At 35.4% G+C, this 16,322-nt stretch overlaps 1 protein-coding gene across 8 annotated transcripts in view; it reads left to right on the forward strand.

Annotated features, from left to right (window-relative positions):
- The window catches only part of NPAS3 (neuronal PAS domain protein 3), a 621,722-nt gene that overhangs the window by 178,580 nt on the left and 426,820 nt on the right, over positions 1–16,322 (forward strand). For 5 of the 8 annotated variants that reach the window (XM_027670455.1, XM_027670480.1, XM_027670472.1 and 2 more), the window contains 2 exons: positions 7,276–7,520; positions 7,633–7,683. In XM_027670455.1, the coding sequence (XP_027526256.1) occupies positions 7,276–7,520; positions 7,633–7,683 (296 nt within the window). The remainder of the gene's footprint in view (positions 1–7,275; positions 7,521–7,632; positions 7,684–16,322) is intronic. The other 3 variants (XM_027670463.1, XM_027670490.1, XM_027670507.1) reach the window with 1 other exon arrangement.

Genomic DNA, 16,322 nt, shown 5'->3' on the forward strand with positions numbered 1-16,322 from the left:
CTTTGAACTGAGTCAGATATCGGATATCCCTTGTCTGATGAAAAAAACTGTTTGAGGAAGCAGTCTGCCTCACTAGGTTATGTACTGCACTTTCACCTGAAAGTCTCCTCATGCAGCTCATGTCAGAGCAAGTACAGACACTGTGGTAACTATAGATTCCAGTTAACTATGACCACAGATCTGACAAGTATGCAGGTGTTCAAAGGTTCACAAGTTAAAATGCTGAAGTCTTTGATGAATTTTTGATGGATGAATTTTTAATACAAGTCGACCTTTTTGCTTTGAGGCTGCATGCTAGATTAATTGATAAATAGCGAGACTGAGCCATGTTCGAATCTCCTAAGCAAACAAGTAGAAAAATCCATAAAAATCTGCCATCTGGTTTCTCAGATCTACTTAAAAAAGAAAGAAGGTAAAAATTAATGTGGTTTTTGATTTTTCTCCTTTCCTCTTTTTTGGAGGTTTTTCCCTCACAAAAGTAGTCTTCTCTTTTAAACATCATAACTGTTATTATTAGTCTTGAAGTTCTTGTACTCTCAATTCAGTAACAATCTTTGTGAAAAGAAAATCTATGAATAGAACAGCAGAAAAAAAAAGGCAAAGAAAGGGAGAAAACATCAAGTCAAAAAGTTGTCTCAAAAGAAAAGAAATCCCCAAAGATAACAAAATGCAGTGTAGAAATTAGAGATAAACATATTAACATACTTTCATTATCAATTTTTCAGAACTAATTGAATTAGTCTTAGGAAGTTGGGAGGGAATTTTTTCTTCTTTTAATACACATCTACAGGAGTATTAGCTCTTTTGCTTCATTCTTTTATATTCAGTTATATCTACTGTACTGAAAAAATATCCAGTTCCATGCATATTTGTGAACTCTCTAGAGCATAAGCTTTAGAAAAACAGAACAATAACCAAAAAAACCCTGGATAATAGTGGGCTTTAGGCTCGTGCTTGCCACCAATGATGATGTTTGACTTGCTAGACTGGACTTTTCAACTGCAATATGTGCAATTTTTCAGTGCAGGCTACTCTGCTTTGCTTCCTTCATCTTTCCTCCAGTTTAAATAATTTTTTGGCATCTGAAAATGTTCATGGCTGTTCAGATTAATATCCACTTGGACTGAACACTGTTTTTGAGATGTCACTATTAACTTTTGAAAAAACCTCAGAAATAAGAGTCAATTAGAATTAAAATAAATAAATATTCCAAATAATTGGGTCATTTAAATATTGATGCTATTCGATTCTTTGAACTTCTAGTGGAGTGTAATTGCCTTACAACATCAGTGAAGTGAGAACAGATTTTTAAATGCCAGAACATGGCCTATGGGTGGTCATCTATAGGTGGAGTGGGACATTATCTTAATGAATTGCCCAGGCATTAAGAGTCAGCTTCTAAATGTATTTGTTGTTATAAATGGGCTTAACTGCCCTCATTGTTTGCACTGGTCAGCTTGAAGCCTAGAAAAGATTCTTAAGGATGTGACTGTGAGGGCACAAGTAATTGATTATTCCTCTACATCAGAACGTATAAACATTTGTATTAGTTAAATGTTCATACTCATTCACTACCTTTCATTGATATAGATACAGAAATTATGTAAATAGGTTATTAATAAAACAGGAAGGGATCTAAAGTTGATTTAAATATAAAAATGTCCAAAGTACGGTAATACTCTGTCACATCATAATAACATGGAAAAAAGTAAGAAAAAGCTAGGAGGTTCTTCCTAGTGTAACTCATAGAATTGCACAAATGTACACTTATGGACTCAGGAGCAGCATAAATTTATTGCCTTATGTAATGCTATAACTATGGTCAGTAGCAAGTGAGCATTCTTGTGTTCTTTATATTGGAAAACTGTAAGCAGAGGGACATACATAATCGAAAGTTTCTTTCAGGGCAGTGAGGAGGCTGGATCACTTATCTCCAGTTCATATTTTTTGTCACAGATTTGTTGTGCACTCTAATGTTGCACATCCTTTCCATATATCTGATTTCTTTTCAGTGAAATTGATGTAACATCCATCTGGCTATGTCCTTTGGAAAAATAGATAATATTTATAGTGGATGTTCTGATCCTTGAATTTAAAAGACTAGACTAATATAAAAATACACATACACACATTTTGTTCAATCTCTATAAAGCTTTTTATAAATATTATAAGATATTAGGTGTTATTTTTGCACTGTATCTGGTTTTGCTGCTACTAATCCATATTGTTGTTAGAGGCTTAAGAAATTCACTAGTGCTCAGTAACAGCTGAATTAACAAGTATGAAAATGTTTAGTAATACAAGAAAAAGTGCTCTGTTCTGGTATACTGTTTCATTTGTAAAGTTTCTGCTGAGATCAGGGATGATTTCAATGCCGTTCTCAAAATTACTGTGCATCCTTTGTGAGAGTATGTCATACTTCTCTGCTTGTATTTAATGGAACTGAGCAAAAACGATGATGACACGCTGCAGACAAGCTGTCCTGTCTTGGGCCATTATATCTGAAGCTCAGCAGTCCATCTGTCCCTCAAACTTTGTTTTATGGCCTTTGCTCCCAATCCAGTCTCTATTTGTGACAAGTCCAATGAGACTACCACAAAACCCCATCAGTGCTGTTACGTGGGACTGTGCAGGGGGAAATCAATGTTTCTGAGAAGCCCGATTTGAGGAGTCTTGACTGTGTCAGGTTTAAGAAAACAGTAGGTGAAATGCAAATGTGAGCTGCCTTTCTAAAAGCAGGCAAGTCTGTGATGCACCTGTTTCCAAGCTATATTTTGAAATTGCAGGCAGAAATACTTATTTATAACTGCAACCATTCCACTGTTTTCATTCAGAATTCACATAATTACATTTTTTCACTGATTTTTAGTTCCCAAAGTGAGACATGAAAGCAAGGTATTGATATGACCCAGGGATTAGCTCAGTTGGTTAGAGCATCATGCTAATAATGCCAAGGTTGTGGGTTTGATCCCAGTATGGGCCATTCGCTTAAGAGTTGGACTCAATGATCCTTGTGGGTCCCTTCCAACCAAGAATATTCTGTGTGAACATATGCTAAAAAATCCTTGCTAATGCAGGTCAGTGTACCTGTTGATATGCTGCAACGTTTGATTGCCATTAAATGCTGCAAAAATTAGCAGCTGTGATTGTCCCAGCTTTAAAGTGACAGATGTCAATTGGTCAGACTTGAAGATCGTGGATGCACACAGATATAGATGCATGTATATGCTTATGAATATAAAGTATGTAAAATTATGTGAAATAAAATATGGAGCAGGTTAAAACTTTTATGTAACATCATATTATCATGTCTTCTGCATCTGCTGTGTCTTCAATAGAAAATCTACTTGAGAAATGTCATGTATACCATTTTAGAATTATATGATAGTATTTATTGTACCCTCTCATCTGTAAAAGCCAGACCCCCTTTATATCAGTCCATTTGGAAAACCCCTAAAAGGAAAAAAAATATATTTTAGAAACCCTATCTAACAAAAGCATTATTTTTCAAGCCACTGAATATGCTGTTTATATGGTACTACTTCTCAGGATTATCAGGAGCTAGCAACTGGAAACCTCTTAGTCTTCTTTAGTGAATTCTGTATATGGAAATTCTATGAGAAATATGTTCTTAAAGGAATGCATGAAGTTTCACCATTGTATGACAACATCATCCTTTTATATTTTATAATGGTGCACTCTGATACAATTTTCTTAGCTCCTTCTCCACTGAAGGCAAGAGGGAGCAGTATTTATATCCCTGGGGTATATTTCCCACTGTTACTTTCTTGTTGGTATTGTAGATATTATATGTAGTTTCAATTGTCTGTTGGGGGACCTCCTCTCTCATGTGAGAGCTCTTGAACCTGTGATGCTTTCTGACTGTTTTTGAAATCCACATAGCAAACATGGGTATAGTTTCCCACACTTTTATTTTTCTCATTAGCAGGAAATCCTATGTATTTCTAAGTTTTTACAGCCTGATACTTTAGTAAGTTCGTTTGTGTTACCAAGAATCACCTCTAATACCAGTGTCATATGACAGGACCTGAGTTATCTTCAGTGTCACCACCACTGCTTTCTGTTGTGAGCTTCACATCCCTCTTTTCCAGCATACTCTTGGGATTATCAGTACCAGTTAAGTTGCTTTGTTAAGAGAATCTGATGATGAAGCTGATGTTGCCTATCAGAATCACAGGTGCCAGAGGAGGATTAACAGTGATGTTTAGGTCATATCTAATGAATTCCTGCATCCTGCTGAGGAAATCACTGCTCTCAAATTAAGGACCCATTTTATCAGCATAACTGCGGTGTCTGACACTACAAGTCTATTTCCCTAGGGGAATTATGTAGAGTAGAAATTAGGACTTGTATGCACATATTGATGGACACTGTTTCTAAATTTAGTTTAATGCACTGATGCCAAGAGGACAGTGCTACAAATTACAAATTCCTTGACCTGATTCATTATGTGAACCTTCCACAAATGACAAAATACCAAATGGCTGGGAGAAAAGGCGAGTTACTCTTTGTATTGTTGGTCGGGAGTTTCTTTTGTCAGCTCCCCATCCCTTCTAATTTTTTTATTGTAAAAGTTTGAATAGGTTGCTTTCAAATGATTCTGTTTGCTTGACACAGGTAGCCTCACTTTTCAGCTTAACTGACTTCCATTGCAAACTGTTACTGATGCAGTAACATTTTGTATAAGTTTACATTTCAACATATTATTCAGTTTCAGCAATTTCCTGAAACCTCTACTGGACTTGTAAACTGCAGATTCAGACTTTGGTGTTGCTAAGGAATATTCTATCGCTATTCAATTTCTAACATTTTTCAGTTTCAGAAGTTGCTGAGGTTTGTTTCTGGTTTGTTTTACTAGGGATCTCTAAAGTGCTCCTTTCTTACACAGGGTTATAATTAAGTGCTTTGGAAAGAAGGTGTGAATCTCTTGGTGCAGACTTTCAGAACAGATCGAGAATCTCAGTTCTTCTGGATTCCTCAAATTTGATTTGGTGACTTGAGGTTCTCAGGCTTGACTTCTGAGAAAAAAAAGTGTAGTAACAGGTAGTAAAGACCATGCCTTGTAACATGAAATTGAGTTTTCACTTGCAAGCAATTGGGCAGAGACCAATTTACCTGCCTTTCCCTTATGTTGCTCTTGTAGATACTTAACTTGTAGAGTGTATACTACTTCCCTGGAATTAATTGGACAGTTCATACCTCACAGAGCTGTAGCTCCCGGATTTCTGTATATACATAAAATACTTCTATGTGTTATATTTAATGCACCTTTTGAGGGATTTTCCACATCTATGGTTGTAGATATTTAAAATTTGAAATGGGATAGAGATGCATCCACATAGAGTATTGTGAAATCTTATTTTTCAGATACTTTTTTCGCTAGAATATAATTTAAAAATCAAGCTGCTAGCATTCTATATAGAGTTCATAGACAAGTAGGTACTTTACTGTGTGATTCAGTAGGATTGTTTATCTTTATCTGTGGGTAAGGATGTGCTGTTTCGTCCTTTATCTTTATCTTACTGTTCGTATTTCTTAGCTAGATTGTCTTTTTAAATATAATTGCTATTGGTATGGAATTGTGTAGGGAATGTAATGTGTTAACCATTCTCATGGAAGCGTCATGGAGGGATTTCATTTGTGTGTTAAGGGCCCAGCTGATATGCCCTTTCAAGTCTGAGGTGGCAGAGGTGGCTACAAAAACGCAAGTGGCTAAGAACATTAAAATAAGATAACATCTGTAGTTTATTTCCAAATTAGAAAACCAGGTATAAACAGAGCTCTTAGATTCATGGTGTTATATCTGTGCGCTTCAATTCTACTGATTTACTTCATATGCAAGAGTGCTTTTGTAGATCTGGCCACTATGATTTTTTTGTTGATAAGATCCAGGGTCTCTGGAAGGGTTGTGGAAGCCTGGGAGAAGCATTTGCTATTCCATTATATGCTAGTTGAATTCTAGTTCTGTTGTCAACCAATGACTTGTTAATGAAATTGTGGCTTTAACTTCATCAAATTAATAAGTAAACAAATGAGGCAAAGAAAAGATAGACCCTTAGTGAGTGACAAGAACAGTTTATACTTGCTTTATGCAGCAATTGACAGACACCAGTCCCAGCATCAGCACCACCCTGTACTCACCAAGGCAGAGGTATGTTGAAGCTTATAATATCCTGAGTTAAACACTGTAAAAAAAAAAAAAAGAAAAAAAAAAGGCAAAAACTTGAAAACCCTCTCATTAAAAACAGAAGAGGCAATATGAACCAATATGAACATTTCTTTGTCTCCCCAAAACACACAAGAAAAAAGGTAAATCCCTTTTCCCTTGCAAAGTTTTATTATTATATATTGAAACTTGAGTTACAGGGAAAGATCAGGAAAGGACTCCAGTGGTTAACCACTATCATCACACTATGCGTACAGCGTTTTTACAGCAATTAAACAAATAGCCCAGGATTAAAATCTAAGTTACCTTTGTTCTGTAGGGGTGGTAGCGAGTGATACATTGATGCAACAGGTCTAAATTAATGTCTTTGCATTTCCAACAGCTCCAACAGTGTAAAGCAGAAGGTCGTTTCTGACCAAAAAAGTTGACAGTCTGCTATTTGTGTGGTAGTGAGTTACAATCAGAAATGTGAAGCACGCAACTGTATTAACTGCTTGCTCACCCTTCTGACAAACATTACTGTTTCCGCTGCAAAGACAGTTGAACAACTCCTAAAGAGCAGCTGCATGAAATCCAGGAAGGTTTACATTCTTAGACCAGACTTAAACTTTTGTGACTTACAAGATACTGTACGACATGTTTGGTCGTCTTGGCTGCACTGCAGCCTCTGTCAGAGGTGGCACACACTTGAGTCATGTGCTTTTAAACCTTTCCCAAGAGTCAGAATTTGTCACAATTTAAGGCAAAATTGGGTCACAGTGATACAGGAGAAGCAATGGCACATTGGAAGATAAGCCCCACGTACACAGCATCCTTGCAAATTCAGAAAATTCACAGCAGAAAAAGGAAGGGCAGGCTAAGAAAAAAGTGGCTGAAATGAGTTAGGAGCACTTACAAATTATGTTGGCTACTACTGAAACTCCATTATCATTAGTTTTAATCATTCAAATCTGGAGTACCATTTCATACATCCTGTAGTCTGTAGATCCATACACAACAGCATTTTGAAAATGTGGTAATTTGTAGAGAAGACTAGCAGTGAAAAAGCAAATATTGATCAATGTCCTACTTTGTTTATTTTCTTTCAGTTTACAAGCTTTGAGGAAGGAAAAGTCCCGAGATGCTGCTCGCTCTCGCCGGGGAAAAGAGAACTTTGAATTCTATGAGTTGGCGAAGTTGTTGCCACTGCCTGCGGCCATTACCAGCCAGCTTGACAAGGCATCCATCATCCGACTTACAATTAGCTATCTGAAAATGAGGGATTTTGCTAATCAAGGTGATCCTCCGTGGAACTTGAGAATGGAAGGACCTCCACCGAATACATCAGTAAAAGGTATGGAGAACATATGTTGTGTAGTATCGAATATGGCAGCCTTTAGTAACCTCTAAATTGAAATTTTTACCATAATCCTTTCTTCTTTCCCTGCATATCAAATCCTTTAAAGGGATTCAAATGTGGAAATCTGAGGTCTGCATGAGAAAGACACCATGTGAAGGTGAAATAAACCTCTTATTTTATTTATTTTTTATTTAACGACAAACCTATTGATGTAACTGTTACAGCTGTAAGTCTTCTGGGTAATGTAGACTAAATTGTTTCAAGTTATTTAGCTAGTATTGTGTTGCTTTGTTTTAGTATTTTACATAAGGATGTGTTTGAGAGGAACATGGCATTATTCCTGGAGAACTCAATCTCTTAATTCTCTGGCTATACCTTAAATGTAGAATCATCTATTTCTGAAGTTTGAGAGCATCACATCCAAATATTTAAACCTTCAGGTGAGAGACTAGGATTTTATTTATCATCTTGTAATATCTAGAGAAACTATTTTGACTTCTGAACCACTAGACATTTATCAACATTTCAGACAAAATAGACTTTTCAATATTAAACAACCTTTTTTCATGCTCAAACAAGCAGTCATGCAGTAAAATCTGTTTTAGATGTGAATTGCCACAAAGTCAGGTAAAGGAAGAATCAGTCAGTGGTTTTTGAGGTTGTGTGCTTGTTGGTCTTAGGTAGTGTTTCCAATTACTTGTGTAAAGTGGATTTTTTTAATAATTTTTTTTTTTACTTATGCTACTCATGTCAATGAGTGTGATCTTGCTGTCTGATAAGCATTTTAAATTAGTGAGCAAGTTGCATACCAAAACCTGGGATTTCTGGTTGTCCTGGCTTTGGCAGCATAGAAAACTCCCCACTTTATTTAACTACCAATCTCACATTTTAGTGGAAACATATTTTGGAAAGAGGAATATGACATTTGAGCACCCCAGGTTTTTTCCATACATTATGAAACATAAACTCTTAATCTATACTAAACTAGATAGAATGTATATAGCATGAGGCAAAAGAAAAGCCACCTTTAAGAGTGGAGGGAGGAGGTGGAGATAGAATCTTATTTATCAGCCCGCTACTGTCCATGAAGGGTTACTGTATTGATGGTGCAAAGGGCTTTTACCTGCTCTTCCATTTAAAGGAAGTGATATTAGTTAAGGAAAGTTATAATTTTCAGTGGATGGAAATAGACATGGAGGGCAAAAACTGAAACACTTTCAGGCTGAGAATTCAGTAGCTGGACATAGTTGTGGTCATTTTATATATTTAATTAATATTATCTGCTACATGATATATAATTCTCATGGAGAGAAGGTAATAGTTACATCATTCAGAGCATGAGTATAACATGGTTCATCAGGCTTCTGATATAATATGCAAATGTTCTCCATTTCTTCAGGATGAGAGTTTATTCTCAGGCAATTAAACAGTGTTTCAAGGTGGATGTAAAGTGGACTCTGCTGTCCTGTATTACTGAAAGTCTGAGCTCTGCAGAGCTCTGTGAATGTCTTCAGAGTATTTGGGATCTGTTTTTCATTATCCTCTTGTGGAACATATACTGGAATACTAAAGCTTCCTTTCTGTACAAAGATTCTAATGAGTAAAGGAATTTTAAGGGAGAATGAGATCTTATTCTTAAACAACAGCATAAATAGTCTGACCTAGATTAACATTTTTCTTCCTATAAAAGAGCTGGGTCAGTGTTTAATGCCTGTTCACCCTATCTGATAACCCTGCTCTTCCACCCATCTGGTGATATAGTTCCCATGCCTCTAGGGCTAAGGGGTATGTGGGTGCTGAGGAAGAGGTTTTGCCTTTTTCTTTTCCCTTGTTTGTGTGCTTAGCTTTACAGAAAGTAGTATTGTATTAGTTATGTGTCAGTATATTGAAACAATTTTGATGAAACAGTGTTTCACTGTATAAGAATTTTGCATAAGCAAGTTTAACTGTAGTGTACAGGTATATTTTATTACTTCACCAGTTCTTCTTACATAGAAACCTATTAACACATTCTGATCAAACATTCATGAAATTACATCAAAAGAAATTCAGTTTCATTTATTAAGGTTGCTTTTTGCTGCCCTTGAAGTTCATTTGTATAAACAAGCTCACAAAAATAGCTTACAGCTTCACATGAAGTATGGTTGATAAACCTACAATAAAACACTAGAAATTATACTTTGTGTGTGCCCAAGCAATATTCTGAATAGACTTAAAGGTATTTGGAAAATTATATGAAAGGTACTTACATTGTGTAGGCAACTGCTTTTTTTTTCTTCCCTCCAAATGTGTTGGTCTGCTTGTATTAATCATTAAATTTAAAAGCTTAGTTTTAAATTTGTCCCCAGTACTGTGCAGCAATTTAATAATTTTAATATAATATTTCAGGAAGGTCCTCTACTCTGCCCTGTATTTATCACAGCTTTTCTTGCAAGTCAGTAAAGACTGATGAGTTTGTTTTCTTATGCCTATTGTGTAGTGATCACTACAAGTTATGCTTCCAAATGAGCACTCAGGTAACTCCGTATAATATTTCCAGAGTGGAAATCTCTTGAGCAATTGGAAAGTAACAGATAGTTTTCTCCATTATTGTAGAAATATCTGTATTGTTATAATACAGATCAGATCTACAATGAACATTATGCATTATTCAAGAAATGACCAGACATTCTCAGCAGTGTTTCAGCTAAATAACTGATGATTGTAACCTTTAAAGAAATCTCATTGTGGTTACTATTGGTAAATCATTTCTCCATTCATAGTAATCTTTATTTAGAGGTGATCTAGAAACCATTATATCTTTTATTAATCTTAAAAGCAATAGACATGATTTGACATTTGCTTAAAATGGAAATACTTTCCATCTTCTAATAGAGCAGACTTCACTTATTTTTCTTTTGGTACATTATCTAAGGCTTTGTGTGTATAGGAAGTCTTAGTCCTTGTAAACAAATATACATATAACTTATAGAAGATGAGTTTAAAGACAGTTCTTAGAGACCTGGGCAAGTCTCTAAGAAAAGTTATTTAGAGTCAGTAGGAATAATATTGCCATTCTTTGATAGTACATAAAATATGTACTATTTTGCAGTAACGCTGTTTCCATCCTTCCAAAAGCCTTTATTCTGAGTTTGGGGTATGTTCTGACAATAGTAAATAAGCCACTGATCAATTTTTTTTAACTCAAAGGTGGGTTTTCTAAAAGTTACCTCGGAAGAGAGGTATTTTCATAGTATATACTGTGTGTTCAGCCAGTAAGTGGTGTTTTACCTGTCATGGCACTTGGAAACATCTGGTACATTCTGATAGTAGGGCCTGTAATCCTGTTCCAAAATCAAACTCTTGTGAGAACCCTCTTATTTTGGAATAGTGTCTTCAAATGATTGACTCAAAGTTTCTTTGTGGGTGTTTTTACCAAGCCACACTTTTTTTCCTTTTTTTTCTTCTTTAAGTGAAGAGAGGAAGTGAGGAGAGGAGCGTGAGGCACACTGTTGTTCTTTGGTGTGTTGAATCTGTTTGGCTGACATAAAGTCATGCTGTGTATTTTGGTTTTGGGCAATCTTTGGGACACTGTTTCTGACTGGGGACCACTGTCACTATAAAAAGAAGGCTCATGACTCTGTCTTGAACAAAGTTCCCAGCATTTACCATTTCTGTTTCTTTTGAAGCAGCGATTAGATACGGTAGTCTGTGCCTAATTTTGCAAACCCTTGTCCTGGAAATTTGCCATGATGACATCAAAATCATTATTAAATTTTAATTATTTTTCTATTCAAGTGAGGTGTTAATTTCTGGTTTTGGAGATACAAGTGTTTGTGCAAGGCCATAATTTCCTGCTGAATTATGTGACATATGGAAACTAGAGTGCATAAGACAACTTTGGGCATGTCAAGTTAAAAGTGGGTTTACTATGAGTTTTATTTTTTGAAGCCAAGTCTTTACATTTTATGTTACATAAGTAAAATAACTTTACTTTTCTGCTGTAAGAGAAGAGATGAATGGCAGTGTATCAGAGGAGTGAAAAGGACATCAGTAAATAGTACTGACTGACTGGTAGGTTGCATAAAGAATGTCACTTCTAGTTTAGCCATCTCTGCTTTTAGTGTTTCGTGTTCTGCAATTTGGTAGCTTTACATGTGTGTTCTGGAATTAGTAGATATCAATATGAAAAGAAATCAGATGCTATCAGAAGTATTTGCGGTGTACTGAAATATTTCTTATCCAAATTGTTCTTGCTTGATGTAAGTAAACACAACTGAAAAGCTACTTGCAATAAAGCACTCAATGTTACTTCAATTCTGCATTGGTAATGATAGTCTAAAAAAAATTGCTAGTGATACGAAGAAAAAATTTAAAACAAAATTACACCTGTTTCCTTCAATCTAGCATGTTTTTCAAAGGATCCATTCTCAAAATAAACAAAATATGTAAGTGTAGCTTGAAAATGAACTTGATGTCTTCTTGTACTGTGGGACTTGGGGTGGAGGAAATAAGTCCAGCACTTTGAATCTGTGGAAAAGAAAATAAGCAATAATGATAATTGGAAAGTGTGGTAATTGTTATCCCAAATGTCAAGTGGAATTACTTTCATTAATTTAAATATCTTTTTCTAATGATTTCTGTGCTGGATATGTAGGCTGGATATGTTCTCTTCTGCATTATCTCATTGTGGAAACACTTTAAATAACATTACCTGTTGTTAGCCTTTTATATTTTAAGTGAAGTGTTGTCTTCTGAGCAGGAGTTGCAAGACAGTACAAGCCTTTCCCTGCCAAAACCCACAAGCCTTCCAGTAAGACTGGCCTTTTGTTCTGAATCACTACACAATTTTCTCTCAGGGAAACTATCTACAGGGGAAAAGAAATAAGAATTACTTTCTTCCTCAGTGTTTTTGCCCTAAGACATTTGTTTTCACTGTAAAAAGCGAAAAAGTCAATCAGATGAAAAGAGCATAATGCAGATGAATTGGTGGTATTCCTTGCTATGAAAAGAATCTCCAAATCTTGCCATCCCGCTTTGCGCAGAACTTCTGCTCCTGTGCTGGAGAGTTCTTGATAGCCCTATAATTTATTTCTCCCTGTCTTGCAAGCATTATTCTTGCAAGAATAATTCAGAAGAATCTTATCTCTGTTTTTATATAGGCCACTATGAAGTGCTCAGTATCAAACTGTGTATCAGTATCAAACACTGATTGTAAGCGTAATGTTTATCCATTGTAAACCTGTTTATGTGGTCATAGGGGAAGTGGAGCTGTAGAAGTAGATAGCTTAGTCATCAACCTATTACATAAGTTATATAAGATGATTAGGTGTTGTTTGAATGTGGAAATCGAGTGCGGAAAATTTCAGGAGGTCGGTGGTAAAATATTAATGTTCTCTATGAGAACTATTGGTGACTTTCTGGTATGAAAGATATGGAACCCAAAGTGAGGTAGCTCAGTTTGAATCTCATTGTGATAGATAAGATGAATTGAATATGAGACTCAAAGTTGGTGATTGCCTGGTGACAAGTGATCACAACCTGATTGCTTTCAATCTCTGAAAATGGAGGATGATGCCGACTAATATACTTAGTACTTTTGAGGGTCTAATTGCCTAATGGGGAAACTTATGTGTGAAATTGATTGTGAGGAAAAATTTTGATGAAAAAAATTAGAATAAAAGTTGACTAGAACTCTTAAAGAAAAAATTCATGAAATTATAATTTTCTATGCACCTGAAAACTCCAAAACTGCATCCTTTTTCAGAATGAATAATAAAAACAATTATTTTGAAAAAAATACGTTTGATTATTTATATAAAACTTAGGGAATTAAAGGGAAATACATAGCAAGATAAACTGTAATGTCTGAGGTGCAGAATGTTTGCAAAGACAAGTAGAGACATTAAGGAAAAATCTAAAAGGATTAGAAAATTCAAGAAAAAATAGATTTATGTGTATTAGAAATGTGAAACCATTCCGGAGACAGTAGAGGCTCTTTAGCAGTAAGGTACAGTAAAACTTCTACTGATGCAGAAAAGACAGAACAGGTTGATAAGGTTTATTTAAGTGCTTGCCTGTACAGAATCCATTCTGCAAGTCCTTATAGTTTAGGTTACTGTTAACAGCAGTGTTGAAGGAGCATGTGCAATCGTAGGCATCAACACTAGAAAAACTAAGGGAGGAGAATTTGATTCTCAGAGTTCATAGTTTGGTGGACTTGACAGAGTTAGGTTTAGCTTAACAGTTGAACTAGATCATCTTAAATGTCTTTTCCAACCTAAATGGTTATCTGATCCTATATCATATCTTCTTCATCAATATGAGATTATTATAGCTTGTTGTGGTTTTTGTCTTTTTTGGTCATCCTTGTTTCTCCCTCAAGCTTCTCATGCAAAAGCGTTCTGCTGCTGGAATACAAATGTTGGAGTCCCAAACATGAGGCTCCAAGAACTGCCTCCTCTGCGTTTGAGTCATACCCATACATGATGAATTCTGTCTGTATCATTTTTGCTGGGAAAATAAGAAATGTTTCCTTAGTGCCTATGTCAAACTTTTAAACATACTTGAAAAAGGATATAAGTCTTGGACATGCCAAAAAAACAGAGTGAGAAAACCTCTCACATCTCTGTAATATCTACGGTTATGTGCCCATTGTAGTTGTTGCAGTTCTGCATTGCTTTAATAGGTTACTTGCCATGGTACAAGCAAGAGAATATGAAACTCCTGAACATCATCATCCTGAATCCCAGCTGGCAGTGTTTCTCAGATATTCCAGAACTGTTGAATAAATTGTCTGTGTCCTTCAGACAAGGGTTGGGTTACCTCTGATATCACTCTGATTTACCCTGATACAGCCTTATTCAGGTTCATCCATTCTTTCAAGGTGTTGGTGGTGTGAAGTTTGTAGTATTGATCTGTTTTAGCCTCAAAGAAATTGTAGGCAAAATACTGGGAAATTTCTTGCACAAAAAGGATAAAAGTAAGATTGTACATTTTTGGATAAATGGGAAGTAATTCTTATAATACAAACCCAAATTAATTCTCTGAAATTATAAGTACAATTAATTAGGATATACGTTGTATACTGAAGTATTTTTAAGGCAGTTGGTGTCCTAGTGCATAAGAATTATGTTTTTAAAATACTGGAAGACCATTATATAGGCAGAACAAAATTAAGCACATTACTGTATAACTAAGTGATCTTGGAAAGCAGATCAAAGTGAAAGTTACTATTGAGAATGGAGTTTTCTCCAGAAACTGCTCTGGGCATGATCACCAATGAACTGGTAGTAAACATAGATCAAATGCTGATTTGCAATTTACAATGATGTTTGGATCACAGACAACAATCTATGCAGTTTAGTAAATCAAACCTCCTAAAATGTATTTGTTTCAGTGTAAGAATATTGTTATTATTAATATTATTATTATTTTAATGTTTATCTTTGCTGTCCTAAACTCCAGGCTGCTGGAGTTAAATGACTGAAAGGATTTGGGGTTTTTTTATGAAGCAGAACAGGAATAATGGGAAAAGCACTTCAAGTTCACCTCAGCTTTTTTCTTGCATGAACAAAGGCGTAAAAAGAACCTACCTGATCCTTCCAGTTTTGTTACCAGAAATAATAGAATGATTTACTTTCTCATGGCGTTTTATTTGTCTCATAAAAAGTTCTATCCATCACTTCTGTGGAGACACAAAACATTTACTGCTAGTAACAAATTAATACTTTTTCTAAAATGTTGTCAATCAGATGTCAGTCCCTGGAAGAGTTGTTTATTGCTAGAACTCCACCTTACAACTTAAAAATTAAATAGGAAAACAACCACACAGTAAGTGTTTTTAAGAGCAAGGAAATGGAAAAGGTGACTTTAACGTCTTTTCTCTCACTCCCAGCCACTACTGTATTTCCATTCTATTACACTGCAATTCATCTTCCTTTCTCTTCTTGTGCTGTTACACTGACTTGGTCATTTTTGCATTTTCATTATGTTCTTTAATACAGCTTATTTTTCTTAGCCATTTGGGGTTTTTTTGAGTCCATAGATGAAACACTCAATATGCATAATGTCTTTGTCTTGTACTCAGTTTCCAGTGCTGACTCTCTCCTTTTCATAGTCCTGCATTTTTCTATACATCTTTGCATTCTTAATGCAGTCTTGGTAATGAAAACAACTTGGTGAAGAATATTAATATTTAAAAAAACCCTCAAAGTTTGTAACTTTTCACTTCATTCTTTTTTCCTTCAATGTTCATGTCTTTCTGTGCACAGTAGTACTTATCATATCAATAAAATTCACTCCTGAGTTGAGAACATACCTTTCTCATTCCACCTAAAAGATGGTGGGTGTTGTCATTACAGTTACTTGTTGAGAATATTGATGGTATTGGCTGAGTGAGTTTTGACAAGAGCACAAGCTTCAGACTTGCAGAGGTACATAGGTGAGGAGGAACATGGTATTGACAGTTGCATTGGCTCCAACCTTAGTGATGATAATAAAATAAGCCAGGAAAAACTTTCAAATTAAAACCAAGTTAATTTCTTGTCACTATGTAATGATATGGATTTTCATCCAGTAGAAATTTCTATGTAAAAGTCAGTGCCACAACGGTCCTCTTTTCCAAAGCTCTTAATAAAATGCTTCCATATGATTTTTGGATTCATGTTTTATGTTGCATGGGTTATCTCCAGGTGGTCTTTTTTAGACGCATGAATATCTTAAATTATATGTGCAGTCTACATAACTTTTTCAAGTAACACACATGATGGGGTTAGCCGATTACAGATGTGCAATGAATCCGGTGTGCCAAAAGCG

The sequence above is a fragment of the Neopelma chrysocephalum genome, unplaced genomic scaffold (genome assembly GCF_003984885.1).
Source record: "Neopelma chrysocephalum unplaced genomic scaffold, ASM398488v2 Primary Assembly neopelma1_24, whole genome shotgun sequence".
Classification (NCBI taxonomy): domain Eukaryota; kingdom Metazoa; phylum Chordata; class Aves; order Passeriformes; family Pipridae; genus Neopelma; species Neopelma chrysocephalum.